Below are 27,733 nucleotides of genomic sequence, written 5' to 3'. Positions count from 1 at the left end.
CCCTACCCTGAGCGTGACTGAGGGTGGCATCGCAACCTCCCGCTCCGCCCTGCTCTGTGCATGACAGGGGGCAGCGCCCCAACTCCCCAATCGGCCCTGCTCTGAGCCCGACCAGGGGCTGCACCTAGGGATTGGGCCTGCCCTCTGCCACCCGGGAGCAGGCCTAAGCCAGCAGGTCGTTATCTCCTGAGGGGTTGCAGACTGTGAGAGGGCACAGGATGGGCTGAGGGACCCCCTCTCCCCCCCGAGTGCACAAATTTTTGTGCACCGGGCCTCTAGTGTCTAATAAACACAATGAAATACCATATTATATCCATTGAATTAACAAAAGTTTAAAAGAAATTGGTAATATCAAGTGTTAGAAAAGTTATGGATCCACAGGATCTCTAAGACATTGCTGGTAGGCATGAAACTTGTTGCAACCATTTTGGAAATCAGATCAGCATTATCGTCTAAATGTGAGCATTCATGCATTTTCCTAGTAATTCTACCCTTAGGTATACACCAAAGAGAAGCTCTTGCACACAGACAGGAAAAGACACATACAAGCACATTTATAAGCAGCATTGTTTACAAGAGCGAAACCTTTGCAACAACCCAATGCCCATCATCAGAAAAGTGGCAGAAGAAACTGATTATATTCACACAGTGGAATATGATATAGCAGTCGAAATCACAGACCAGCAAAAAGAAAAACGGGGCAATTTTAAATTCAGGACAAACAACATAATTTCTCAAGTAATCATAGATTAGCATATGGCTCAGTATGAATAATACATGAGCTTAATAAAGTCAACATTGAATAGTTATTTGACCTCAAGTTGTGAAATGGCCACGAAGAGAACAGAGTTTGGAATATACTATAGATATATCTGTGAGGGGGAAGTAAAAAAAGAGTTAAATCCCAAATTTCCACAGAAGGTGGTCAAAAGTTGGTTATTTAAAAGCAATCACTAAGAAGATAAGCATTTTACTTAGAGATATGCAGGTAAATACCAGAAAAAAAAAAGAGTTAAAAGTTTCTGGAGAGGGAACAAGGATAGAGAGGGCTGTTATTTTTATTTTGTGTTATTATATGCCTTGCAGTTTTCATTGATTCTATTTCACTTTCACAGCCATATATATGTATGCATATGTGTGCATGTCTATATCTATATATCTATATATGTCTATATCTATATATCTATATCTATATCTATATCTATATCTATATCTATATCTATATCTATTGAACTAACTTTCATTTAAAAAACAAGAATCTTCCATTTGGACCCGATAGATCTGACATTGCTGAGCAGAGAAATGGAGTTTCTAGAAGAAAACTTTTTGGCATTTTGGGGAACATTAGAGGGCAGTAGCAGAAATCTATTAAAACTTATGGTCCAACCCCCTCATTTTACGAAAATGAAACTAAGGCGTGATAAAACCAAGTCTCAAAATTAGAAGCTCAACTAAGACTAATCCTCAGGTGTCCAGGTGCCCAGGCCTGAGCTCTTCCTGCCGCACCCCACTGTGGGGGGAACAGGTGGCTCTGCAGCGAAGGGAAGGCTGACCCCCAGCTCTGAAATGGCACATGAAAAGCGTGGGAATGAGGAAGAGGTGCCTCAGCTCTGCACGGGCTAACTCACCTGCAGTGACCCTAAACATGCATATATGTGAGCATGTGTGTGCTTTCTGATTCTTGCTGATTTAGATGAGTCTAAGGATCAGACTGAAGTACAAGGAGTAATGAGAGCCAGAGAAATGTAAATAGATATGAAGGTGTCTAATTCCAGGCTTCAGATGAAGGACAGAGTGGTAATCTATTGGCTGAATGCGTGTGTAAATGCCATCATGTGTTTCCCACCCCTGGCCTAACATGGTGAAATTATCTAGTATTTATACGGGGAGTATTTACTCTTAGAGAGCCCAGAGGAAGACGCAGGCATTCCAACCAGAAACAGCCATTTGAGGAGGCATCAAGAGAACACTGATGGATCTTCAGTTACTACCACCTTTATTAAAACGAAGTTCTATGTGTTTTAACCACTTGGAATATCCATATTTATAATAGTTAATTTTTGAGATTGTCTATATCCTCACATAGCAAAGTGTCACTGATGGATGGGCAGTCTGGACATCAGCTGGGAGCTTGTTAGAAATATAGCATTTTGAGCCCCACCCAGACCAAGTGACTCAGAATTTAACAAAATCCCCAGGGTTTTCACATGCACATTACAGTTTGAGAAGTTCTGGCTGATAGCCTTATTTTCCAGGTAAAATTATAATTTTAATTGGAGTTGGAAGCTATGCAAATAATCAAAGATATCCTGAAATAGTGATAAATAAGCAATGATATCTTGAAATAAATTAAGATAAACAAAAACTGCCTGGCCCGGCTGGTGTGGCTCAGTGGTTGGATGTCAACCTATGAATCAGGAGGTCATAGTTCGAATCCCGGTAGGGGCACATACCCAGGTTACAGGCTCGATCCCCAGTGTGGGGTGTGCAGGAGGCAGCCAATCAATGATTCTCTCTCATCACTGATGTTTCTGTCTCTCCCTCTCCCTTCCTCTCTGAAATCAATTAAAATATATATATATGAAAAACCACCTGGAGGACAAGCTAAGCTCTGTAATAAACATCAAATGCTCAAAGTGGGAACTGTATTTCTCAGCTATGGTATTTACTACAATCAAATGGAAGAGGGGAGCAATGCTGGGTGCTTTGGGACTGCTTAATGGGAAATCTGGTGATCTGCCATGCTTCTCTTAGCATCAGGCAGCTTTGGAGTGTGCCCTGATTCCCCCATCACAGTGCAAAAACAGTACTGTGTCTTGAAAAAAAAAAGAAATATAGAAATCTGACCTCAGGTGGCTTGGCAAACTGGCCAAAAAAAGCCCCAAAAAGAAACCCCAATAAACAAACCCAATAAATGGGAGAAGTCTGTCCAGAATCCAAATAAAGTTGATAGTATTATGAAAAAAAATACTCAAGGACTTAAAGGATATCTTTTATTAGACAAGTGGTCAGATGACAAAACCCATTAGGTACACATATCAGAGAATCAATTAAAAGGAACACTCACCGAGAGGAAAGGCTTGGCTTCCCACTTTTGCTGCAGCTGGTATAAATTCCTGGGCCATCATCAAAGAAGCTCCCGAGTGCCAACTTCTGTCTGATAGATTCTCTCTCATTTTTCTGTGCCTAAAATTTCAGGAAAATAAAAAATGCCGATAAGTGGGCAGATACATCACAACCATAGGCGGTCTAACTGCTAAGTTTCTTAGAACTGTAACATTAGATGAAAAATAAATACATAGGCCACAGCCAAGAGCATTTGAATTATTAAGAGTTGGAATTAAACCAGCCTCTCCTGGTTCCACCTCTGCGAGCAATTTCAGTTCTTCGGAGCCGTTCCGATCGTTAGTCTAGGGCAGTGGTTCTCAGCCTGTGGGTCGCTACCCCTTTGGTGGTCGAACGACCCTTTCACAGGGGTCGCCTAAGACCATCGGAAAACACATATATAATTACATATTGTTTTTGTGATTAATCACTATGCTTTAATTATGTTCAATTTGTAACAATGAAATCGGGGGTCACCACAACATGAGGAACTGTATTAAAGGGTCGCAGCATTAGGAAGGTTGAGGACCACTGGTCTAGGGAATCACCATTGTGGTGCTAAAGATCTTCACCAGCACTGAGCTAGATTTCCTGGAGCTGTGATCTTTCTTCTTACCTGCTAGATTCGACAGAGTAACGCTGTGGAGGGCAAGCATTTCGTCCTAAATCAAATCGCTTTATCCCAAACGGGTCCTCTCCCTGATTCCTGTCTTCTCTCTTGCTTTGATCATCCCTTCAGCCCACTTTGTCTACAGCAAGAACATTTTCATTCATTCATTCAACCAGGATGCACTGAACCTCTATGAGAAGGGGGTGCCACACTATGGCGCGGGGACAGGGTCCTGGACGGATGGACACAGCTTCTGCTGCCACCACAATCTGTCTCGTTTCCATTCAAGACTCATCCTGATCTCACCAGGCTCAGAATACGAGATGCCCTAACACACTGTGTGGAAGAGCTGGAGAATGCTAACTGAACCCATCTGGTTCATATTTTGAAGGGAAGTCAGGTCGATGTGCAAAGGAAAGGATCTGGCAAACGGCACTACACTACGGAGATAATTTGGGTATGTTTACAACACTCGGCTTCCCATAAAAGTCCCATAAAAACTCACCATGCTGAACTTTTAAACCCTTTAAACAACAGGAGAGAAGATTAGGAATGATTTTCTTAGTTAAAAATAAAACAACTACAAAAACGAACATCATGAGTTAGAAATCCTGGGTGAGAAAGAGGTCCTGGTTTTGCTTTGTGGGATGATGAAGGCTGTGAGCAGCATCACTGTACGTTCTGAGCAGGGAGGCTAAAGACTATGCTGAGCCAACTAGATTACAAAACCTAGCTCACGTGCCTGGATGTGGTGGCTACAGAAGGCACAGTGGCCCCTTGATCCTTCCAGTAGGAGGTTCTGGAGCCACATCTGCTGCCACCGGAACCCAGAAGTTAACTGTGAAAGGTCTGAGCCATCGTCTGAGCGTCACTGTGACGAAATGCACACCTGCTGGAAGGATGGGCTGAAAATGGCTTCATTTCACTCCCAAGTGGAGGGCAGTGCACCTAGGTCAAGGCTGCTCTCACATGGTAGAAATTCTTCACACGCGGCTGTTTACATTCTAATTAAAATTAATTAAAATAAAAGTTCCATTTTTATTTTATGAGCTGCATTTGAAGAGCACCACAGCCACAGGTGGACAGCACAGAATAAATATATGTCAGAGCAGTACCGCTAAGCCAGTTCTTCAACAGGTGTCTTGTTATGTGAATGAGGTGACTTCTGGAAAGTACCTAAGGTGGAGGCTGGTTGTCAGGAGAACCCACCATGTGACTAGAGCAGTGATGGCGAACCTATGACACGCGTGTCAGAGGGGACACGCGAACTCATTTTTTGGGTTGATTTTTCTTTTAAATGGCATTTAAATATATAAAATAAATATCAAAAATATAAGTCTTTGTTTTACTATGGTTGCAAATATCAAAACATTTCTATATGTGACACGGCACCAGAGTTAAGTTAGGGTTTTTCAAAATGCTGACACGCCGATCCAGTGATGGCGAACCTATGACACACGTGTCAGAGGTGACACATGAACTCATTTTTTTGGTTGATTTTTCTTTGTTAAATGGCATTTAAATATATAAAATAAGTATCAAAAATATAAGTCTTTGTTTTACTATGGTTGCAAATATCAAAACATTTCTATATGTGACACGGCACCAGAGTTAAGTTAGGGTTTTTCAAAATGCTGACACGCCGAGCTCAAAAGGTTCGCCATCACTGGACTAAAGTGATGGAACTTCCAGTATCTGCCTCTCTCCCCACCTCTGGGGACGGGGTTTGAAGAACTTAGTTAGTGAACACATGGAGATGTGGGCAGAGTGGGGCACCTGGAGAGGGCACTGAAGCTCTGTGCCCCTTCCCACACTCCTTGCCCCATGTCTCTCTTCATCTGGCTGTTCCTGAGTCATAGCCTTTTCTAGTAAACCAGTGTTCTGGTAGGTGACACGATCCTCTGAGTCCTGTGAGCCATTCTAGAAATTAATTGAACCCAAAGAGGGGGTTGTGGGAATCTTTGATTTATAACCAGTAGGTCAACACCTGGACTTGCAACTGGCATCTCAAGTGTGTGTGTGTCAGGGGGCGGGGAGTCTTCTGGGACTGAACCCTCTGGGCAGACAGCGTCATAATTTAGTTGAATTCTTGGGCACCCTGCTGGTGTCCAGAACCATTTGTTGGTGTGGGTGCAGGGAATTCCCCCACGTTAGAATTGGGTCTGGGAACCCTAATTTAGTGTATAATACAGCCACAAAGCAAAAGTCTACTTTTACACAGTTACAGCTGATTTCATGTGGTTTACTGGGCTAGCACAGCACTGAGCTCCAAGAAAATAGCCATGAGGTTGTAAGGGAAGCCAGAATGCCTTTAATTTCATAAATACTTGTGAGTGCACTGCTGGGAACCTTAACTAAAGAAACCCGCCCTTCCAAACAAGCAGGGCTGGAACTGGTGATGGCCCTGCCGAAATAGAACCCTATCAATCGTTATTTAAAATAAATTCATTTCAAAATCCCCAAATCTGCCATGAAGATTGAATGTAGTCAGTGAACCTGTTCTCAGTCCATACAATAGACAAAAGAGAGTCTCACTCAATGTCCTCTAATCAGAAAACTGTTGAATGGAACTGAGTACCCAAACATAAAAACAGTAGATAACAACAGATCCTAACATCTTAGGCTCAACAACTCGCTGGTGTCCAACATTAGCCTGGGGTCTGGAAGAGGTTTATTTGAAGAAGACACCTACTCCAGGTGTGAATGTGTGAACGTGCCCTAGATTCCATGTCTGCCTTTTCTGATCTACTTGAGCTATAGATGTAGGAGAAGGCCTTAAAAAGAATTCCATTTACACGAATTACAATTCTCTCTACCCAAATACTTCATTAACGGTGTGAAGGGGACTGTTCTATAATACACCATCTTTCCCCCTTCTTTCTCTCTGGACCCAACAAATCAAGAAAAGCATAAAGAATATAAATGTCACGCACAATTCCACCACTTAGACACAGACCACTGCTAACATTTCAGTATATTTCTCTGTAGTTTTTAAATCTTATGTGTGCAGTATTTTCTTCTTTAAAATTGAGTTTATAGTGTTTATTGTATTGAGAATGTCCCTCATTTCATTTAAAATTCTTTAAAAACAATTTTTTAAGGGCTGTCCATCGCTCTACCCTATGTTAACCATTTAGGCTACATCCAATGAAAAGCAACCTAAGTTAGCATTTTTACATAAACCCTGCCCACATGTCAGATTATTCCCTCAGGATAAATTCCTGGAAGTGGAATTGCCAGATCAGCTCAGGGTGAACATTTGTTGAGGCTCCGGACACATTCTGCCACAGGACTCCACAGAAAGCTGCTCCAATTTACATGCCCACGAGCCACGCGGAAGCGTACAGCTTTCTCTTACATCCTGGCTAACACTGAGGATTTTCACTTAACAAACTGCTGTCACTTTAAATTTGATAGGTCGGTCAAAGGCATTCTTTTTATTTTAATTTCTTTACCAATGAGATTAAATATTTAAATATTTTTAGTTATAGTACTTGCTTTCCTCTGAATTTATTTACTCCTAGCTTTGCTTATTTTTCTATAAAGTTCTGAGAGTTTTGAAATTTTTATATCAAGGGTCTTAGTCCTTTTGAATTTTAAGTCTAACTACTCTGTAGTTTAAGTCTATAGCTGGCTTCCTCTGTCCTGTCTTTGATGTCTTTGTGCTTGCACAGCCCTTCCCAGTCCAGAGGTAAAGGATCTCACTTGACATTGGAGGATTAAATGAGAGAATTTAAGTAGACTCTTCAGCAGCTGTACCTGGTCCCTGCTCATGTAAACCTACCATCAATGGTAGCTGTTGTGGCTAATCCTCCAACAATTCCTGCTTTGATGGTGAGGAAACGAGGGGATGGAAGGTTACCCATGGATATCGAGGAGCTAGGACTCCAGCCCATCCTCCCAGCGCTAGTCTTTCTGCTCCTTCACACTGATGAGTAAGGTGCCCAGTTGGACACTGCGGTGGGGACACAAGGTGAGAATTAAAGAGCTAGAGATCCACGACTTTCCTGAGATGGATGTGATGCTTTCTCAGGGAAGGAGAAAGCCCTGGGCTGCAAAGCATATCCCAAGGCCTAATCACAACCACAGATATTTACAACGCAAACACCCTCTCATCAGAGCCAGTCTCCTTGACACCACTGCTCACTCTTCCTTTGGGAACAAATGTGATTCCCAATGTTTCAAGTAATTATGATGCAACTGACTAGCAAATACCTTTTCTCTTAAAATTCAACAACTGGAACCCAATTTCCTTTTGGTTGCCCATACGTGCAAAGTGTGTGTGTGTGTGGTTTCAAAGCCCTTTTGTTTTCTAAGGAATTACACCTGCAGAGCAAGTATGTCCTTAGCAAATACCTTTTCTCTTAAAATTCAACAACTGGAAACCAATTTCCTTTTGGTTGCCCATATGTGCAAAGTGTGTGTGTGTGTGTTTGTGTGTGTGTGTGTGGTTTCAAAGCCTTTTTGTTTTCTAAGGAATTATACCTGCAGAGCAAGTATGTCCCCCAATCCCCTCCCCCCAAAGCCCAAAGATACCCTAGGACAGAAACTACACAGTTTGTGTGTATGACAAGGGGAGCCCCCATCCACTCCTAAAACGGCCTTGGGAAATACCCACATCAAACAAAAGTAAAACATCTAAAATTGATATTGCCAGCAAAAGCACAAGGGCAACTGAGGAATAGTGGTTCATCACTAGGAGACAGAAAAGCTATTCAAGACCAAGATGAGAGCAACAATGTGCTTGGAAAGGCAGTTTTTGTCTTCGCCTGTCGCTGAATTCCCTCCTGTCACCCCCTGTGCCCGGGCAGATAAGGCTCACAATGGCTTTCGGGGGCGCCCTGTGAGCCACTATCTCAGAACACAGACTGGGGAGCCCGTTCAGACCGCCGCTCGGTGCTGCTCAGCCTTTCCCATGGCATCATTCTTCTGCGGCGATTCCCCCAAACTTGACAAGAACAAAGAGAGGTGTTTGGTTCTGCCTGGGTAGATATCGTCTGTCCCCACATCTAGTTCATTCTTTCTTCAGGATGTGGCGTGTACCGTCCCTTCCACACGGATACTGCTCCCAAGTCCCCTCCTCCGGTCCTGCCTTCATCCCTCTGGCCCAGCCCACCCCTCCAGCAGTATCTGGTGCCACTGGTCTCTGGGGCAGGGCCACCTAGGCTTTCACCTGCTAATCTGCACAGACATTTACAGGCGGAATACTGAGAATCTTCTGCATTCTAAATTTCATTTAATGGACAAACAGTATATTTGTGGGGACAGCTGCAGGGCCACTGGGGTTCTCAGGAACACACTTCAGGAAATAACATCCTAACCCTAAACTAAAGCCAGCCAGTGCTCAGGAGCTGCCAATAGCTGCTTCCTTCTGGCTCCTTGTGCAGATGATGAAGCCCGTGTAGCCAGAAAGGGCCCATCTGACCAGGAGGAAGGAGGTCCTTAAACTCCCCAAAGGAGGAAGATGCGTGAAGAGGATTGGTCTGGAGAATCATTGGGGGACCCGATTGATGCAAATGGCACAGGGGTGCGCGGGACTAAAGGCGGGTGGAAGCTCTGGAGCCACAACACCCACACGGGATTCAGTGGTGGGAAAGGGGAGAGGTGTACAGGAACGGTTTCCCCCAAATGCCCTGTCGACCATCCCTTCCCTGGGTTGATCCTCCCCTCCTCTCCAGCTCCATTGGTTTCTTACTTTTACTGGTTAGTGGGTGTGCTTGCTCTATAATGCTGACAGTACTCAATTCACTACTGGCTCTGGAAGATACCGCCTCTAGAGTCCTCCTTTCTGCATTGCATAATTGTTACCTGGTCAGTGCTTCTCACACACCAGGGTGCATATAAATGACCAGGACAACACTGTCCACAAGGGGAAGAGGAAAACAATGCGCCATTGAGGAAAATCCTCCTCAGGACTGGGCTGCATTGTGCCAGAAGCTGATGAATAAATACCCTGGTCGTCCACAGCCCATCAAGGAACCCAGGACGCCAGGAGGTGGCTGTGACACAGGTGTGCCAAGTGGAGAACTGCACAGGTGGCCCTCTGCCTGTCACACATTTCTTATACCAGTAGTTCTCCAACTTGGTTATGCATGAGAATCCCTGGAGGGCTTGTACAAACAGACTATTTTTCTGATCCAGGAGATCTGGAGTGGGGCTGAGAGAGCGCATTTCAAACAAGTTCCCAGATGCTGCTCATGCTGCTAGTCCAGACACTTTGAGAACCACGGCTTCCACCAATGGAGCAGATCAAGTAGCCGGATGAAACAGGGTTGGTTCTTCTTTATCTGAGCACGAATCTGTTCCATGAGGAATGGCCAGACCCTGCATCCAGGTGGATCTCATTTGTGGCCGTCTGGCCCCGGCCCAGGCCTTGCCAGGATGCCTGTTCTGAAGCAATTAATGATCCCCTGGCTTCAGTGCAATCCATTGCCTAGTGATATCTGGCATCATCGCCATTAGCAGCATCCGCCGGGAATGCACTGGGATTCTATTCCGGAGCCCCCTGTGGAGAAGTGCTCTTCCTTTAGAAAAATGACAGTCACTCTTGTCTCCACAGCTCGTTAAGAAGGGCGGCTTTCCTCTAACATGTAGGGGCAGCACTGCAGTGTGGAGTCCTTTTAAACATTAGGGAGCAGAGGTACACAACTTATTTGTTCATTAGGCAGATTTTCTTTAAAATAGAAACTTAAAAAACACGCAAACACCCAAATATACTGGTGGCATTTTCTAATTATTTTCTCTCTGAAACAACCATGGGTTTTGTCACAAGATCAAAATATAAAAAGAGCACTTTATGAGAAAATACATCTTACACTTTTGAATGGCACATGCATAATTATTTGCACTGTGTGGGTCATGTCAAGTTCTTGCACCTTATTTTATCCCCGGAAGATTTTGATGACTAGTAGAAACATAAGTTGAATAACCCTAGGATCTTCATGAGAATCCCTGGAGGGCTTGTACAAAAACATAGACTATTTTTCTGATTCAGAAGATCTGGGGTGGGGCTGAATGGATACTAAGTCTGGATACTTTCTTTTCAGTTTGCATTTCTCATGGTTTCCATTTGACACTTACACTAAACAGTCCAGAAAGGTTTCCTGAAAGGCTATTGAAATCTTTTAACTTTGCACCTCTGGACGAGGTGTCAGGCCGGACTGCTGGTCAGTGATGAGACCTGGCCTGGGAAACGCAAAGTCCAGGAGTACACCCACGGGGAAGGATTCCAGGACATGCTTTACCTGAGAACGGGCAGGCAACCATAGTGCTGGGAGCCAATGCAGAACGGAGATGTTTGCAATTACTTGTTAGCCCTGAGGACGGTGTTGCCTGTTGACTGCACTGCTTGTCCCCACGCTACAGAGACGGTATACACAGAGGCAGGCAGATAGAAGTGCTGTTGTACAGACTCCCGAAGACCTGAATGCTCTCATTGTTAAGGACCAGAGCAAAGGGACTTAACAAACATCTAATCTAGGGCTGAAGTTTCAGGAGCCACTCACTGGCTGAATGGGAACTTTGGTGACGGTAATGGAGCCAAAGGCGCAGTCCACAAAGTTGACGACTGTAGTGCAAGTGTTTCCACGTTCAGTCTTAGGGGGATGCTGCTGAAAACTCAAGTTTTCCTCCCTTATGAGCAGCGTGTCCCAAACATGAGCTGCTGGGAGCATCCTGGGCTCTTTCTGGTCCTCAGATGACCGAGCACACTGTTATCTGGGAGCTCTATTTTTATCAGGTGCATTTCAGAGGCCTGCAAACCCATCGCAGTCACTCAGTGTCACTGTCAGGACACAACAGTCTGAAACACCTACTGGATGGTTATGAAACAGCTGCCAGGAAGCCAATGTCCCCAATTTCCCACCTCACGGTGGACTCAGGGTCTGGGGGAGCCAGACACAGGCACGTGACCAGGAAGGAGAGCAGGAGGCCAGGGCAGGGAAGCTGGGGTCAAGAAGACCCAAGTTCACATCTTGACTCTGACACCTCCTAGTGCAGATTATAGAAACCATTTAAGCCCCTGTTTCTTTTTCTGGAAAAAAAAAAAAGATAATACTACTATCTTTTAGGTTGTGTTAAGGATCAAATGAAATGCTATATAGAAAGTAGTTGGCATGGTGCCTGGCCCAGAGAGAAACTTATTAAATGGTAGCTTTGAATATTAAAGGGAGAGATGAACAGACTGCCATACCTCGATGTGGGGTTGGGGGGACAAAAAGAGATAAACCAAAGAACTTATATACTTATATGCACAGCCAATGGACACAGGCAATAAGGTAGTAAAGACTTGGGTTGGGGTGGGGGGGAGTAGGGGCGGGGAGGAGGTGGTAAAAGGGGGGGAAATGGGAGACATCTGTAGTACTATCAGCAAATATATATATATATATATATTTAAAGAATAGACTAAAGAGAGCCAGAAATAGCCAGAACAGACAAATCCATAAAGACAGCAAACAGCACTAGCCGGTTGGCTAAGTGGGTGGAGTGTCAGCCTGCAGACTAAAGGGTCCCAGGTTTGATGCCGGGCAAGGGCATATGCCCGGATTGTGGGCTCAATCCCCAATAGGGGACGTACAGGAGGCAGCTGATCAATGATTGTCATCATTGATGTTTCTCTCTCTCTCCCTGTCTCTCTAAAATAAATAAATTAAAACAAAAAGACAGCAAACAGATTAATGTATGGGGAAGAAAGAATTGGGAGTAATTGCAGATGGATACAGTGTTTCTTTGGGGGTGATGAAAATATTCTGGAATTAGACAATAGTGGTTTGCATAACCTTATAAATATATTAAAACCCATCAAAATTTGAAATGGTATGTGAGTTGTGCCTTATACATTATGGTATATAAATTATATCTCAATTGAAAAATAAACCATACACATTTTTTTTGTTTGTTATGTGTGTGTGGTTTATTACTTTTATTGAGCTATAATTCACATACCACATGCCTAGAAAATCTAGTTACTTGAAACAACCATTCCCTGACTATGCTGGTGAACAGGGTGATATCCGGGGAAGAACCCTGAAGTAGGAGCCGAGGCCTCATATTTACATCATCTAAGACCCTCCAGGCCAGTTCCTCCCTTCAAAGGAAGGGAGACCCTGGCTCAGAGAGCGGGAGCAATTGTCCCCAGGTGGCGAGGTGGGCCCAGGCTCCGGGTTCAGTAACTGAGCAGTCCTTCCAGCGCATTCAGCCCTCACAGACAGGAAGACGGGAGGGTTAATGGAGGTCGACGGCTGCTTTTCCTCCATAATTGAGTGGGGAGGGCAGAGCTCTTGTCTGGAATGGCAGCTGGCATTCTGTGTTCCTGTTTATTGCAGTTTATCTCCAGCAGTCATTCCCATTCACCTTTTAAAAAAAACATGAGGCGCAGCTGTGGCTTCACTTTAAATATTGTTCCTTCCAGCCTTTTAATGTTTTCACGGGCTCCTCCCTAATCTTTCACTGTAATTGGATGCACAACACTAGAGACAGCACCTCAGAGGAACAAAGCGAGGCGAGCAGGCCTCCCCGTCCTGTCCTCGACTGCACAGGCCTGTCCCCGCTCCTCTCTGCGAGGGGCAGCCTGCGGACGGAAGGCCAGCTTCCCTGGGTCTGCTCTGCTCCCGGACACAGTGGGAGCCAGCCTTCTGCCGTCTATGTTACATTTTCTTGATTTCCTCTCTCTCCATCGTGTAACTTGGATCTTTCCAGGCTCTGAGAGGACACAAGCTGCGTGTTTTTTCGGTCCACACTAGCTGTCCGAACATCCAGGCAGCATCATCCATATCAGCTTGTTTGTGTGCTCTGTCCTTCCCGTCCCCGCCCCCCCCCCCCCCCCCCCCCCCCCCCCACCCCCCCCCTTCCTAGAGGGAAAGCCCATTCTCTCTTCTGCGATCCTGGCCTTCGACTTGCTCCGTGCTTGCTCTTAAAGACAATCAGCTGTGTGGGCTTTACCAGAGGGTCGGGGGGTTGCACAGAGCAAGGCAGGGCAATGACGACTGAACATACACACCTTGGATTCTGCCAGGGTGCAGGCCTTCTTCCTAAATACTGAGATCTGTGTTCTGTTGAGTACAGCTTCACCGCTACTGAGTAAACCAGAGATCCTAATGAGACATCTTGCTTATCGCCGGGACCTTCCCCCAGGAAAGGGAACAGATGCCTACTCTCTTCCTTCCCCCGCCTGGTGGAATCTAATTTTAGTATCGGAAAGTGACCTTTCCCCCGAAGGCTGTTTGCCTGACTTTATTACAATCTTGTAAAATAATCCCTGTACCCATGTGGTATTTATTAGTGCAACTGGTATAGGAAGTTCTGTCGTATCTAGGCTGGGGTATATCAATTTTCCAACTGTTTTTGACAACTGACCTCATAGCCACAGGAGGGAAAAGAGAAATTATGAAAACTTGAATTTATATTTAAACATTTATTTAAAAATATCTATTTGTATATGTTTTATATGTATGTAATATATTTTTACAATGATATGTACATGTAACTTATGAATAAAATATATGTATATTAGAGGCATGGACTCAAAAACATTTTACTGATGGGTACAAGATCAAAAAAGCCTGCAGACCCCTGCTTTATGGCACCTAATTTAATTTTCTACTTAGTCAACCAAACAGCAAAAACAAAACATTTGGGGGAAAAACTTAGAAAAAGAAGATTCCAATTAGGAAAAGTGATTTTTATACTACCTAATTCTTTTCCTGCTCTTTGTATTTTAAAGAAAACATATGTTGCCTTGTTTTGCTAGACGTTCTTAATGAAATTAAGACTAGTTTTTTTTTTAGCATAATGAAGCCTTTATAGTAAACACGATATGCATAAATTTGAAACCATTTGCCTGAGCAAGGCAGTTAGAAAGCTGAACCGACAAGAGAACAACTCTCATGTTTAGGGTCCAGAACAACATCGCCTGACCTCTGGCATCCTCCTCATCGAGGGGTTTCATCTAGGGGTGCTTCGTGCTTGACCTATCAGACACCAGGTCTCCTGAAAGCTCACGTGGCATCCCACTGCCTCAGTTAGATAATGGGCTTCACACTGCAACTCTGTATTGTTGTTGTTGATATTTTAAAGCGACTCGAGCCTTTCAAGCTTGTGGCTTTAGTCCGTGCTGTATCAGGTTGCCTCCTATCATCGCTCACTCATCCCAGGCATCTGGGCTCTCAGGTTCTAAGGAGCATGAAACTACAGGGGCCATTCTTTTATTGTTATTGCGTGAGCAATGGCATGTTTTTCATGTTTTCCTAAGTGCAAACTGACCTACACTTTTCTATCTGAGACGTTTTAACAAAGAAAACCGAGAGCCGTCTTTTGGCCCTGAACGTAAGAGGCAGGGTGAGAGGCGTGCACTCGCTCTCCGGGGCTGGGTAAGTGACCGACTCTGATTGCTGCACCCACTGCCGGCAGGAGGGCACTGCTGAGAGGTGTTAGGGTTTCAGGACTCTGTGCACTTCCCACCTCGGGCATTCATTCCCTCCTTGGGGATCGCAAGGGACAAAACCCACGCAGGGCAACCTGGCAGGTCATTTAAATCTCTCTCACATATTTAAGTTTCAGCTTCTGGAGAAAGAGCATAAATTATTCTGGGCTGCTCTAAGAAAGAAAGCATATACTCAAAACAGCCCCTATTCTCACACACAACTATGCATATAAGATGCAAACTGCCATATTTTGCATTATTATCAAGAGGGAAGCTTCTTTCTGTCTCTCACTCTGGGGAAAAAAGTTGGTGACATACTTGATCAAATTAGAAGTTTAGCAGCAAGCTTCCTGTGTTAGTTCCATGATGGAAGGGCCCTTCTCTTTCATCCTGTGCTGTGCCGTGACCTACATCTGACTTAGGGAAAATAATAAGGGAGGACGGAGCATGTGTTTAGCCTTCTGTGGACGGACAAGCACACACTTGTAGTTTAATTTCATGACCTCGCCCATATAACTAAAGCTATTTTTACTGGGGCCTCTTATTACCAGACAATTACCATATAAAACATTCCAAAAATATATTCACTGGTTTTCAAAAGAAAAGGCAAGCAAAGAATTAGTAGATACCGTATCAAATTTTGAAAGCCCCGCATCTTCTCTTCGTAAAACTTAATATTTAAAAAAAGGTCAAAATTAGAAAGATAGGTTAAACATTCTAGTAATTTTTAGTTGCAGGTGAATTTTTAACATGTCAGTAATTTTAAAAATTCTCCCTTTATATAAAAAGCCTGCCTAGCAACTAAATGTATAATATAAATTTTTCAACTTCAGAATAACAACATGTGTATTCCAGTTACTGCTAAAATATATTAATGAATACAAGCTGGGAAAAGCAGAAAGAAGCGCTTTCCCAGCTTAATGTATTCAATTCTGTGCATTTCAGCTTTCCTGAATATATTATGGCCATGGCCACTGACTGTGGAATTTGGCCACTTCTCAAGGGTGATCTTTCTCCCAGTTAGAAAAATGGTCCAATTGTTCACAAACAAAAGAACTCTCCCCCCCCTTACCTTTTTATAATTCCCCTCCATATCCAATGGGGATTCTTGACTGATGATGTCATCCATTCCATCACTGTCCAAATTCATCCTTTGACTCTTTAGAATTTTACTTGAGAAAGAACCTCTCCTGAATTCTGATAGGCTGATGTGCCAATTGCTCAGGACCCTGCTCACTGCTCATGCTGACGTGGAGAGCCAGCTAAGAGTCTGTGCCCGGCTGTGCGTGTCCTTGTCCTGCTCTGGCTCGGAGACACCGCCCGCCCGGCCTGGTCTGCCCTGTGCGCTGGCACAGGGGCAGCTGCCGTTTTCTGAGGCTCACTCGGCACTGACGCTCGGCCTGTTGAAAGCCCAGCCTTCCCACCATCTGCCGTGGCCTTCCCCTGGATGATCCCGCCTGGGCTCCTCTCCACAGCACCTTTCCTCTTCCCAACCAAGGAAAAGCTGATTCCACTCCCCGGCTGCCCAGGTCAGGGCTGACTGTGGCTGGGAGCTCTGGGAGGAAACCAGCAACCTTATTCTGAACCCGGGGCAGAGTGGATGAGATAAAAATAGATGCAAACAACCCAGCCTCGCAGACTTCACCAGCGAGTTAAAAGCCGGGTATCCCATGACAGAACGAAAACAGTATAATTTAAAGGCTAACCTGTAAGACATGTTTGCTTTTCCTTTTTTTCTTTTCCCCACAACCAATCATTTCTTAGCGTCAGATGTAAATGTCTCATCTTGTGGCAGAAGCCCCAGCACAAAGATGAAACTTATTTCCAACCCCGAGAAGGACCCCTTCGCCCGAGGATCGGCGCTTTGCTCTATGAACATGGTCAAGAGAAAAAGGTCCATCAGCTTTTCTTTAAGATTCAGCCAGTGGCGGGCTTTTTCACAAAAGAGAAGGTTCTTTTCTGTTGCTCTCCTCACCCTTTCCCGAGGGCTTTTGGTTTCGTTTACTGGCTTTACATACAGAGAAGGAAAAGACTCACAGCTGGAGGATATTTGGGTGCAAGAGGCAGACAAACAACACACACACACACACACACACACACACACACACACACACACTCTCATCAATGCTGAATGACTAGCGCCAGAGACTAAAATATATAATATATACCCACTGCTCATTAAAAAAAAAAAAGGACGTTACTGTTTGCAGAAGTGGGCCAAAGAGCTCCAAGGGCAAGCTCCGTCTAACACCACCATCTCCTCCTCTGACAAGTGTAGACAGAAAGCAGCAGATGTACTAGCTCGTACCTTTTCCCAAGATGAATTCTTGACCAAGTCCCATGCTGTGAAGAACACCCTAATCAACCAAAAAATGCCAAAAGGTAGCCTTTTGGCATCTGATCCTCTGCTGAAATGCTGGAATTCTATTGTCTATTTCCACAAATTTTTAAAAATTCTGTTTGCTCAAGACTGGTGGCATGAGTGTGTAGTTGAATGTAGTCCAACTTTTGCAAAGCAAATACCTTCCTCTGCAGCCCCTGACCCAAATCCAAATCCTCCCCGCACTCCACCCTTGGGCCCCCCGCCCCTCAGTCCCCAAGAGAGTGACCTGCACATTTGCAGACAGAACAATGACAGGTTGTGTCTCAGGAGCCCCACTTGCACTTGGGCAGGGCTTCTCCCTAGCAGAGACCTCCCATGTCTTATTCTCTTCCAGAACTCAGGACCCTCATGCTAAACAAGGCTCCCGCTATCTGCACACAAGGGACCCAAAACACCTCCCAGGGCTGTGAGGCAATGCTGGGCGCTGCCCCAATGTGGGTGTTCCCAACACTGGAGCATTCACCAAGGCTAAGGCTTTGGGGTTACAATGAAGCATCTGTACTGTAAAGGATCTGTGTATATTAAATCCTGTCAAAGGAGGTCACCTGAAATGAAGGAAGCATGCATCTTATTATAAGACATACTAGTATATTAACATAATAACAATAGTTACCTTTCCTGAGGGGTTGCTATGTGCCAGGCACTTTCCATGTGTGTCTTACACGTCTTCGATCCTCACAGTCACACTATGGATTAGATACTATTATCATACACATTTTATAGCTGAGTGAGAGCTCAGTGAGTGAGGTAAGTAACCTGCCCACAGTGAGGCTGCTTGTGAATGGTCAGGCCAGAGGGTGAACCTGGGCCCTCTGCTTCTGTGGCCCACATTCTAAGTGGGCGTGCCAGACCGCCTCCCACTGGCTGCCTTGGTAAGAAACAAATGCCCACACTAAAATAATCAGGCACAGCTTTTAAAAACTAAGATTCAGTACAGAGAGGATTCCGGCAGCACTTCTATGACAATATCACATACTGACTATCAATCGCACTTCAGGAACACCCAGCACGTATCACCACTATCCCCTGCCAATTAGACCTCAAGAAATAAAATGAGAGCGCCTCCACCGAGTACCGTGACCTAACACGCGGTACAGTGGATCTTTTCCAGTTCAACACGGTGCTTTTGGTGCCACTTCGGCTCCTTCCCGTCAGCCACGGGGTTTCAAGGCTGCTTCTAAGGGGGCAGGGTTTGCTTATTCACCTTGTTTCTCCCACAGCACCCAGACACGGCCTCACACACGTTAAGGGAACAGTGAAGAGCTGTTGTATAAATAGATGAACGCAGGAGAAATGTAAGTGTTGCTTAAAATGTTTCCTCTAAATGCTGTCCATGGTAGGAAATATTAATAGTTCACATTACTGCTTTTCAACCGAGATTTTCTGTGGAAACCACATATGTTCAAAGTTAAATATGGGTCTGCTTTGGTTGAAAGAGGGGGGCTACCAAGAACTTCAGTCTCTGACCTTGGTTAGCATCTTAGTCCACTTAGCAATCGACAACCAAGAGCTAACATGGATGAAATTATAAAAATGTAGAGACTATAAGACTTAGTAAGATACATAACACTATAAGCCTCATCACTAATGTTGTTTTCTTTTCATTTTAACAGGGTGGGCTTAAATATACAGTTAAAATGACCGAACTCTTGAACTCATTATTAACTATGTATATGTTTATACATATTCAAATTAACGTACAGTAATAATATACTCTGCACACACACACACACACACACACACACACACACACACATACTTTAATAACATATTCTCTTTTGGAGAAGGCACCTCAAAATCCAAGATGAAATTTCCCAGCCAAACTACAGCAACAAGAATTCGCACTAAGTGAAGGATGAACACCATTCTGCTCCTCCACCCACTACGCCTTTTCAGGTCATAAGTGATTCTCTAATAAGCACTACCCAGAGGCAAGTGACAGAACATCCCCTCCTGAAACACGATGCAAGAGCTTGCAGGGTGGCCCCCGGTGGTGATGAATTTTCTCTGCACCCTCCCCCAGAAGGTGCTCAGCACAGACACGCTCACAGAAGGAGCTGTACCACCGCTGTCTGGGTGGCTTGTACCAGCTTAAAATATCTGGTGATTTCCTATCATGTGGACTGACCTGTGATGTATTCTACAGCTTTGCTACTCAAAGTGTGTCCTCTGACATTTCCTGGGAGCTGACTGGAAATGAACACTCTGAGGTCCCAACCCAGACCTACTGAATCAGAAAACACATTTTTAAAAAGAGCTCTTGGATTTGTGGATGCACCTTAAATTTTAGAAGCCTAGATCCAGACCCTGCAATAATTTATTATAGAGCCATTATTCTTTTACGTTAGATCATATTTCTGTGCTTGGTGGCAAGACTCTGACTTTAGATGTTTGGGGTCAACACTGTAATTAATTTCACTCCCAAGAGGTCCAAATGAATACAGGAAAGGAAAAAACAAACCACTTCACTGGAAGATGAGCCGTATGCAATGCGTGGTGGTTTTGCAGTAGCTATGCAAACAAGGGGATAAAGCCACTCGCGTCCTTTCTACAGAGACTTTTCTCTGGTTCCTTCTCCACTGCCACCTTCTCCAAAATGAACGGTGCTGGCTTAACATGGGCCCAGACACTGACGCTATCCCTTAGAAAACATACACACAGCCACTGACAATCCCTGAGGTTTAAAGGGCTTTTTTCTCACCCCCTCCCCTGCCCTGAAATTCAAGGACTGGACCGGAGAGCGTCAGTTTCCTGTCAAGCCATGCCCTCAACTGCAAGGTGCATTGATCACGTGAGCTAATGCTTTTAAATGATCATTATCGGGCCCTGGTGGAAATTATTGACTCTGAGAACACTGACCACATTACTGGGAAATCACTTAGGCATTGCCAAAAGATTTTCCAGTTCACAGATGGGAACTCTAATTCATCCCGACTAAGCCTGCAGCATCCTTCAGCCTGGACATCCAAATTCTACCTGCTATACAAAGTGATACTTGAGTTGTAATCTTTTTTCAAATTATTTTTCTTCTGTGCAAAGTTCATTTAAATTTGCTTTGCTTTAAATCTTTGATGTTGAAATTATTACATATATCCCCTTCCCCCCACTGACTCCTTCTATCCTGCTCCCATCCCCCACCCAGGCTCTCCCTACCCTATTGTCTGTGTCCATGGGTTATGCATATATGCATATGAGTTCTTTGGTTGATCTCTTTCCACCCACCACCCACCTCCTTTGCTTTGCTTTTCAATTAAGGCACTCTGATAGCTAGATGAGCCATGAAAATATGCAGGAAACTTTTTAAATGGACTTTTCAGTGTACGTTAAAAAATTAAAATAATGGCATTAGGAGTGTGGGGTAGAGGAGGTGAAGGTGTTGGGAGTACAGAGAGTGCCAAACAGTAACCTGTATTAAAATGACAGGACCACAGACATAAATCTTTGTGCCCAACTGAAAACCTGAGCACAAGGAACTCAGCTGTGGTCACTCTGTGGGCCACAGCACGGCATCCAAACGGAACCAGGATTAATGTCCTCATTACGTTTCTCTGTGTTCTGAGCATTCTTTCCCCATTACTGGCTCTCCTATGCTGACTGTCATTATGCCTTTTTGAGAGTTGTTTTCTTCTGAATTCAAGCAGTTCTGTCAAAGTGCTTTCTATTTCAGGAAGCTTGATAATTTCTGATGCTTTTAGATAGTGCAAACGATAATACTAAGTACACCAAGATTTCAAATCTTCCCTTGGCATAGTGGATATAAATAAATAATAGGAGATGGCTGTATTAATGCTGAGCCTCTTCATGTGAAGTTGTAATTAGTTACCCAAGATTGTGTGTGTGTGTGTGTGTGTGTGTGTGTGGACATGGGGTCTCTACTCTTCAAAAATCATGAATGCACTGACATGTACCAGAGAGATGTTCCCATTTCCTGTCCTCCCCCATCACCATCCTCTTTCCAAGAGAAAATACTAGATGTTTGGCTTAAATAGGTGTTGCATGTTTATTTCTTAAAATCACTGGATGTCTGAATCCTGATGTTTGAGGCACCAAGTGCTATTTTAAATAGCAATGTCTGAGCTTCTACTAAATTTCTATTTCAGATCAGGTGTGTAATGTAGCGCTGTTGAGATGATTTTTTGTTTGTTTTCATTTGGACACTTACTGCTTTGTTCACTCTGTGTTAAAACATATAAACTAGATTTTCAGATATCTTTCTTAGCTAAAAACAAGTGCAGAATTATATATCCAGAATTCTTTTCTTAATTTTTAAGGTGATAGATATGTTATTGCCTCCTCAGAAAAACACACTGTATCTCAGCAAAGCAAAACACAACTATACCCAGGCAAAACAATGAAAACAAAGTATTATCCAACACCATTGACTATAGGGAAAATGTTTCCAGTAAAAACATTTATAGAATCAGACAGAAAACTGTTCCAATGAACTCAGCTGTAAACGCCTGCATCAAATAGTGCAGTACAATGCTTTGAAATTCCCTTTTCCATTAGGTCAATATATTTTTCCCTGCTGTGGATGAAACAGGCTTAAATTGGGCGGAATCTTAAATGAATTCAAATTTGATACCTTTGTTTTCTCATTCACAGGAACAAGGGATTGGGAAATGAACCCTCGCTTGGTCTGGTGTCAGTAGGGACAGAATATATTTCCTTTCCTTTGTTAACCATTAAATAACCCACTAGAATTTGAGCGTGAAGGCTGTTTACTACTCTCTCTAGTAAGAATTTTCACATCTTGGTACTACTTAAACTGATATACTCCATAGCTTTATCATTTCAGACCAATATAGGCCACCTTTTTTTTTTTTATGTGATGGGAATAGCACTTTCACTGGGCCGAAACATTTTGCCCAAGAAAACTTTGGTGTTTCAGGAGGCAGTTAAATTATCCCTCCATATGGTAAAAATATTTATTATAACTTTGCAAAATTCAACATATTAAGAAAGGCAGCTTGGATATGAGTGCTTGCCTCAACCTATCACAGGTGTTTTGAAAAAGTGCTTGGGGACAGACCATGAGGCTCACCTTGGGAAAATTCATGGGTGAAGGATTAGTAGGTACGGAGGTATATTCTTAATGCATTGCCTCTGGGAATGCTGGGATGTTTCTCTTATTCATTTTGTCTTCCCCTAGCCCCCATTTTGGCAGATGGGATGTTGGAAATTCTGGCAACTGGCCAAGAGGCTCACAAGCCAGGTGCCTGGACTGCTGGGGTCAGCTTCACCAACTCCCTGTTGCAATGCAGAGATCCGAGCTTCTCTCTGGTATTGTGATGGGAAATCCTGATCCTGAGAACTCAGAACATCACCAACCGCAGAAAATGCAATTCAACCCAACAGACATGTATCGAACACACACTGTGTGTAGGGCAGGAAAGGAAAATAAGGCTCTGGCCTCCAAGAAGACTGCTGTCTAATGGGGGAGACAGACTTGTACGTCACTGGCTGCAAATGGATTCTCAGAGGTAAAACCAAAGTGCACTGAGGAGAACTTCTGACTGGGGACCCGAGGGGAAGGTGACCTTTGAGCCTTGACAGTTGCATCAGCCTACAACAGGTCGAAGCAGGTGCAGTGTGAGCAGGAGACATACCAGGCCTGTGGTCGGCAAACCGCGGCTCGCGAGTCACATGCTGCTCTTTGGCCCTTTGAGTGTGGCTCTTCCACAAAATACCACGTGCGGGCACGCACGTACAGTGCGATTGAAACTTCGTGGCCCATGCGCAGAAGTCGGTATTTTGTGGAAGAGCCCGTATTTTGTGGAAGAGCCACACTCAAGGGGCCAAAGAGCCGCATGTGCCTCGCGAGCCGCATGTGCCTCGCGAGCCGCGGTTTGCCGAGCTGCAGTTTGCCGACCACTGTACCAGGCTGAGGAACCAAAGCAAAGCAGTGATGGCAATGAGGGGCAGGAGTGTGGGATCTGGAGGGAGGACTGTGTCCAGCTGGGGGTTCAGGTCATGGTTAGGCCTTAAAGGCCATGCAAAAGGGTGTGGGCTGAATCCCACAGAAAATGGGGAGGCATTCTAGATTTCTACCGGGCTTCCTCAAGACCAGGTGTGTGATTGAGGAAGAGCCTCTTTAAGCTCCCCAGGGAGAAAAGAGATGAGAGTCATTGACATATCATGTTACTTTCTTTTCTTTCAAGGCTAGATTCCCACAGTAGCAAAGAATGTGAGGGCATGATCTGTATCTGAGGTGGTCGAGGACAATTGGGGTGATGGAAAGAAAGGGATGAAAGCACGTCATTGTTTGTATATATACACACAAGTCCCCAAAAACCAACTGCTGGGAAAGAGGAGAAAATATTTGGGAGCTTTGAAGCAAAACGGACCCTCTGACCCCAACTTGAGCTGTCACATTAACAATATCGCCAAGCTTTCTACCAGGGGCTGTTTAGAAGAATGTGGCCTAAGAAGGCTGCCAGGCCCGAAGCTGTGGGAGAGGCTCTTTCCTGAAGAGGCTGGCTTCCTCCCAAGTCTGGAAGATGGAGGTCCACGGCTTTATCTAAACACGGCTACCACGGAAAATGACAACACATGCCTCAGTAACCTCTTCGCTAATGTAAATCCTGAGGGAGAAAAGTACATGGCGATGACGTGAGAGCCTTTAAAAACACAACCACCCACAGAAAATCCTGCCCCAGCATTTCTCTCTGTTGGTCCCTCCTTGGAGGAAGTTGTTCTATGCACAGTGCTTGTAAAACGCCTGCAACCGAGGTTTTCGGGCTCCTGGTAGCAGTGAAACTCTCTTTCAAAGCAATCATCTACTTGGAAAAGCAATATACGAGAATCAATTCCAGTTTCCTATATTAGCAACAAACAACTGAGAGCGGGAGTGGTGCATGGTTCTCCCTGGCTGCTTCCCAGCCTTCACGGGGTCCCTGCTGTGCACCAGAGAAGGAGCAAGCTCTTAATTTCTGGTAACAGACCTGGTTATGCAGAAAGGTGGCCTCCCACAGGGGACCTGCCAACTTCCATGCCAGGGTGATAAGTAGGAAAAATCCCATTTCCCAGATAAGAAAAGCAACAGGAAATATGGGGATCATTTGACCCTCAATGAGAACTTTCAGGTTAACGGCAGGTGTTGGGGAAGGGAGGACAATATCAAAACATAAGAAACCAGGGTGCTATATACCCTGGCCTGGTAGTTCAGTTCATTAGAGCATCCACCTGATACACCAAGGTTTCCAGTTCCATCCCCGGTTGGGGGACACACAAGAATCAACCAGTGACTGCATCAATGGGTGGAGCTGCAAATCTATGTTCTTCTCTCGCCTTCTCTCTCTCTCTCTCTCTCTCTCTCTCTCTCTCTCTCTCTCTCCAATAAAGAAAATTTTATAAAAAGAAACCATGATGCTATGGTACTTTATATATAGTAGGCATATCCATCCATATTACTTAAGGGCTTGTTCTAAGCACCAGGAAAGCATATGGATACAAATATGAAAATCCCTGCCCTCATGGAGCTTACATGGTGTGAGGGAGACAGAAAATACACAAATCAATATGTACTCTGACAGATGGTAATGAATGCCAAGTATACAAATAAGTTACATAAGTGTAACAGAGATGTTGGGATAGATTTGGAAAGTTGGAAACTGACATAATAAGTCTAGAGAAGGTAACATTTGAGCAAAGACCTGAATAAGCTATGGGGGATACTGACAGGAAAAACACAGGATGGCCAGTTGAATATGAATTCCTCATAAACAGTGAACGATTTTTTTAGAATGCGCATGTCTCAAACACTGTAGGAGATTTGCTAAATCTGGCAGCCCTAAGTGGAGCAGCATATGCCAGGTAGGAGGGAGGGGGGATGATGGGAAGGGGGAATGTGGGAGGGGACTCCAAGAGGAAACAGGGCCCTGGGTGGCCCAGAGTTTTATTCTGAGCAGGATTTTGAGAGGGGTGACACGCTCTGACTTCGGTTTTAAAAGATCATTCAAGGGCAGGAGCAGCAAGAATAGTTAGGAGGCCATTACTGCTGCAATGATAATGATGACGATGATAATATAATGATAATATACATCTAGACATAGGCACCAAAATAAGCATGGAATTTGGGGGGAGGAGAGGGGATGGCCCCTGAAGCCGCATTCATGAACTCTCCATTAAGAAACGTTGGTATACATTTATGGTAGGAAAGGAATCAGTCCTAGAAATAAATTCTATCTACTCAGTAGCAATGCTAACCTCAGGAAGTTGCTTTAACCCACGACATTATCATTCTTAAAAATAAATAATTGAATACGCCATCATCCCCAAGGGGGGAAGTTTCTGAAACACATCAGACTGTCGATATGGCATCACGAGTGACTGTGATAACATCAGGCCAAGGACTTGGAGAAACCGTCCTTCCTGAATCCAATCTCAGTGGTGCCAGCTGGGTTCTAAGATTCAGGTGTCTAAGTGGGATCGAGACTTTGCTTCCAGGTTACTGTTTTTGTCTTTGCTGAGCCACGGATAAAGGGAGGGGTTTCAAAAGAACAAACAAATGAAGGTAGTTCTACCACAGAATGTGCCTGATACCCTTAATTGTGTTGTGAAAATGAGCCATAAACACTTCAAAACTATCAAACACACAATGACAGTGTTACATGTTGTAGATCATATAAAAGAAAGTCAATTTGTCCTCCTCTGGGAAAGGCAGTAGGCTAACAACATCCCTCCTTTCCAGATGAAACTGCTGACATTTGACCAATGTTTGACCTAGAAAAACAGTGATTTCGTGTTCAACCTAATGCAAAGATATAGGGAATCATCCTGGAGTAGCTTGCCTCTCAAAAATTAAATTACAGAGTTTCTCTGAAAAGAGAGGAGAAAAATTATCTTAATTATGATAGTCATTTAATCATCTGGAGCCGTGCCAGAAGTAGGCCAGCCCTGCAGAGATGTTGACACTCTCCACTCCCGAGCTCTGTCTCATGTGCGAATGAGGACTTCGTTGTTTCCTCAGCATCTTGACCCCTTTCTCTTGGGAAGGATTTCTGTGAGGCACACATCTTGATACGTAGGCTCTATATGGACCTAAATGTACCATAAAGGGAAATACTCTACTATAATTACAAAATTGCAATTATGAAGCAGAGAAAGAGGTGGATAAATATATTCTACAGGCACACTTTACTTACCCGAGAAACCACTGCCTGAAGTCTTGTGAAATGTCCTATTCCGCCTGCATACATTTACCCCTGTGAAATCTGACCTGGGGAGAAACACCTGCTGGTCTCGGGTAACCTACCTCACACAAGGAAGAGGCATTGTTGAGTGAGAGAACTTGGTCTCTCAGAGCTTCTAAACTCGGTCAGCTGAGTAAAGCCCGATATTACCTATCCAGGACTTAGATGAGCCATGCCAGAGGTGCAAAGAGCAATTTCTCGGGGAACATTCTTGCTGTCTGTTTACAAGGAGGATACTTGCCATGCTGTCTCCACACAGAAGGAGTTATTAACACTCTAGAACTGGTCTTTGGAAGGCATCTAAGTGTTTAATTCATAAACTCCAGACAGCAAATTAGCATATAGATGAATATGCATTGTAAAACATTTTCTACTTGGGAGTTTTTTTATGCATGCGGGCTGGTACCTTCATTCTTATTCACTAACCATCTAAAAACAATCTATTAGTAAAAATAAGTTTGGAAACACAAGTGCAACTTTAAACATCAAAGATACGCTGGCTGATCTTTGAAAATGTCTAAGACCATCGATTACTCCCTATTTACATCATTTCCTTAAAGACAATCCTAAAAACTGGACGTGCAGCAACTCACATCCTATGCAATGAGCAAACACCATATTCTCCGGACCAGATCCCCCCCCCCCCCCCCCCAAGCCCCTTAAATTCAATTACAGTTGAAATAGTTCCTCTTATTCTCAGGCATACAGAACACGCAAAGCACAGATCACCTCGGTGGATTTCACATATGCCTTCAAGGCCAAGGAAACAGTGTTTTCTGCCCCATTAGTCCCAGAAAACCTAATTACAATTCAGATACTGGATGCGATGGAGGCCAGGAGTGGAGGATGGCAAATCCCTGGAAAATCCGGAGAGGCAACCTGCTGCTTGGCAAGAGGAAGGCCTCCCCTCCCAGAGGATGCCGGCCTCGCAGCCCGGCTGTAAATCTTACCTGGTACGAACAGTTCTCCTGATGCACCATCTCAGTGCATCCTAGGGCGCAGACCCCAAGCAGGACTGCTCC

The 27,733-nt window shown here is 44.3% G+C and overlaps 1 protein-coding gene across 1 annotated transcript in view; it reads right to left on the bottom strand.

Annotated features, from left to right (window-relative positions):
• LOC102250813 (schwannomin-interacting protein 1) overlaps window positions 1-27,733 on the bottom strand; it is a 683,922-nt gene that overhangs the window by 29,239 nt on the left and 626,950 nt on the right. The window contains exons 6-7 of the mRNA XM_014537973.1: window positions 16,207-16,370; window positions 3,068-3,186 (exon numbers count right to left, since the gene is read on the bottom strand). Coding sequence (XP_014393459.1) covers window positions 3,068-3,186; window positions 16,207-16,370 — 283 coding nt within the window. The remainder of the gene's footprint in view (window positions 1-3,067; window positions 3,187-16,206; window positions 16,371-27,733) is intronic.

This window comes from Myotis brandtii, unplaced genomic scaffold, assembly GCF_000412655.1.
Source record: "Myotis brandtii unplaced genomic scaffold, ASM41265v1 scaffold186, whole genome shotgun sequence".
Lineage (NCBI taxonomy): Eukaryota > Metazoa > Chordata > Mammalia > Chiroptera > Vespertilionidae > Myotis > Myotis brandtii.
Note: the sequence above shows the minus strand (reverse complement) of the source record. Positions and strands in the feature narration are given on the sequence as shown.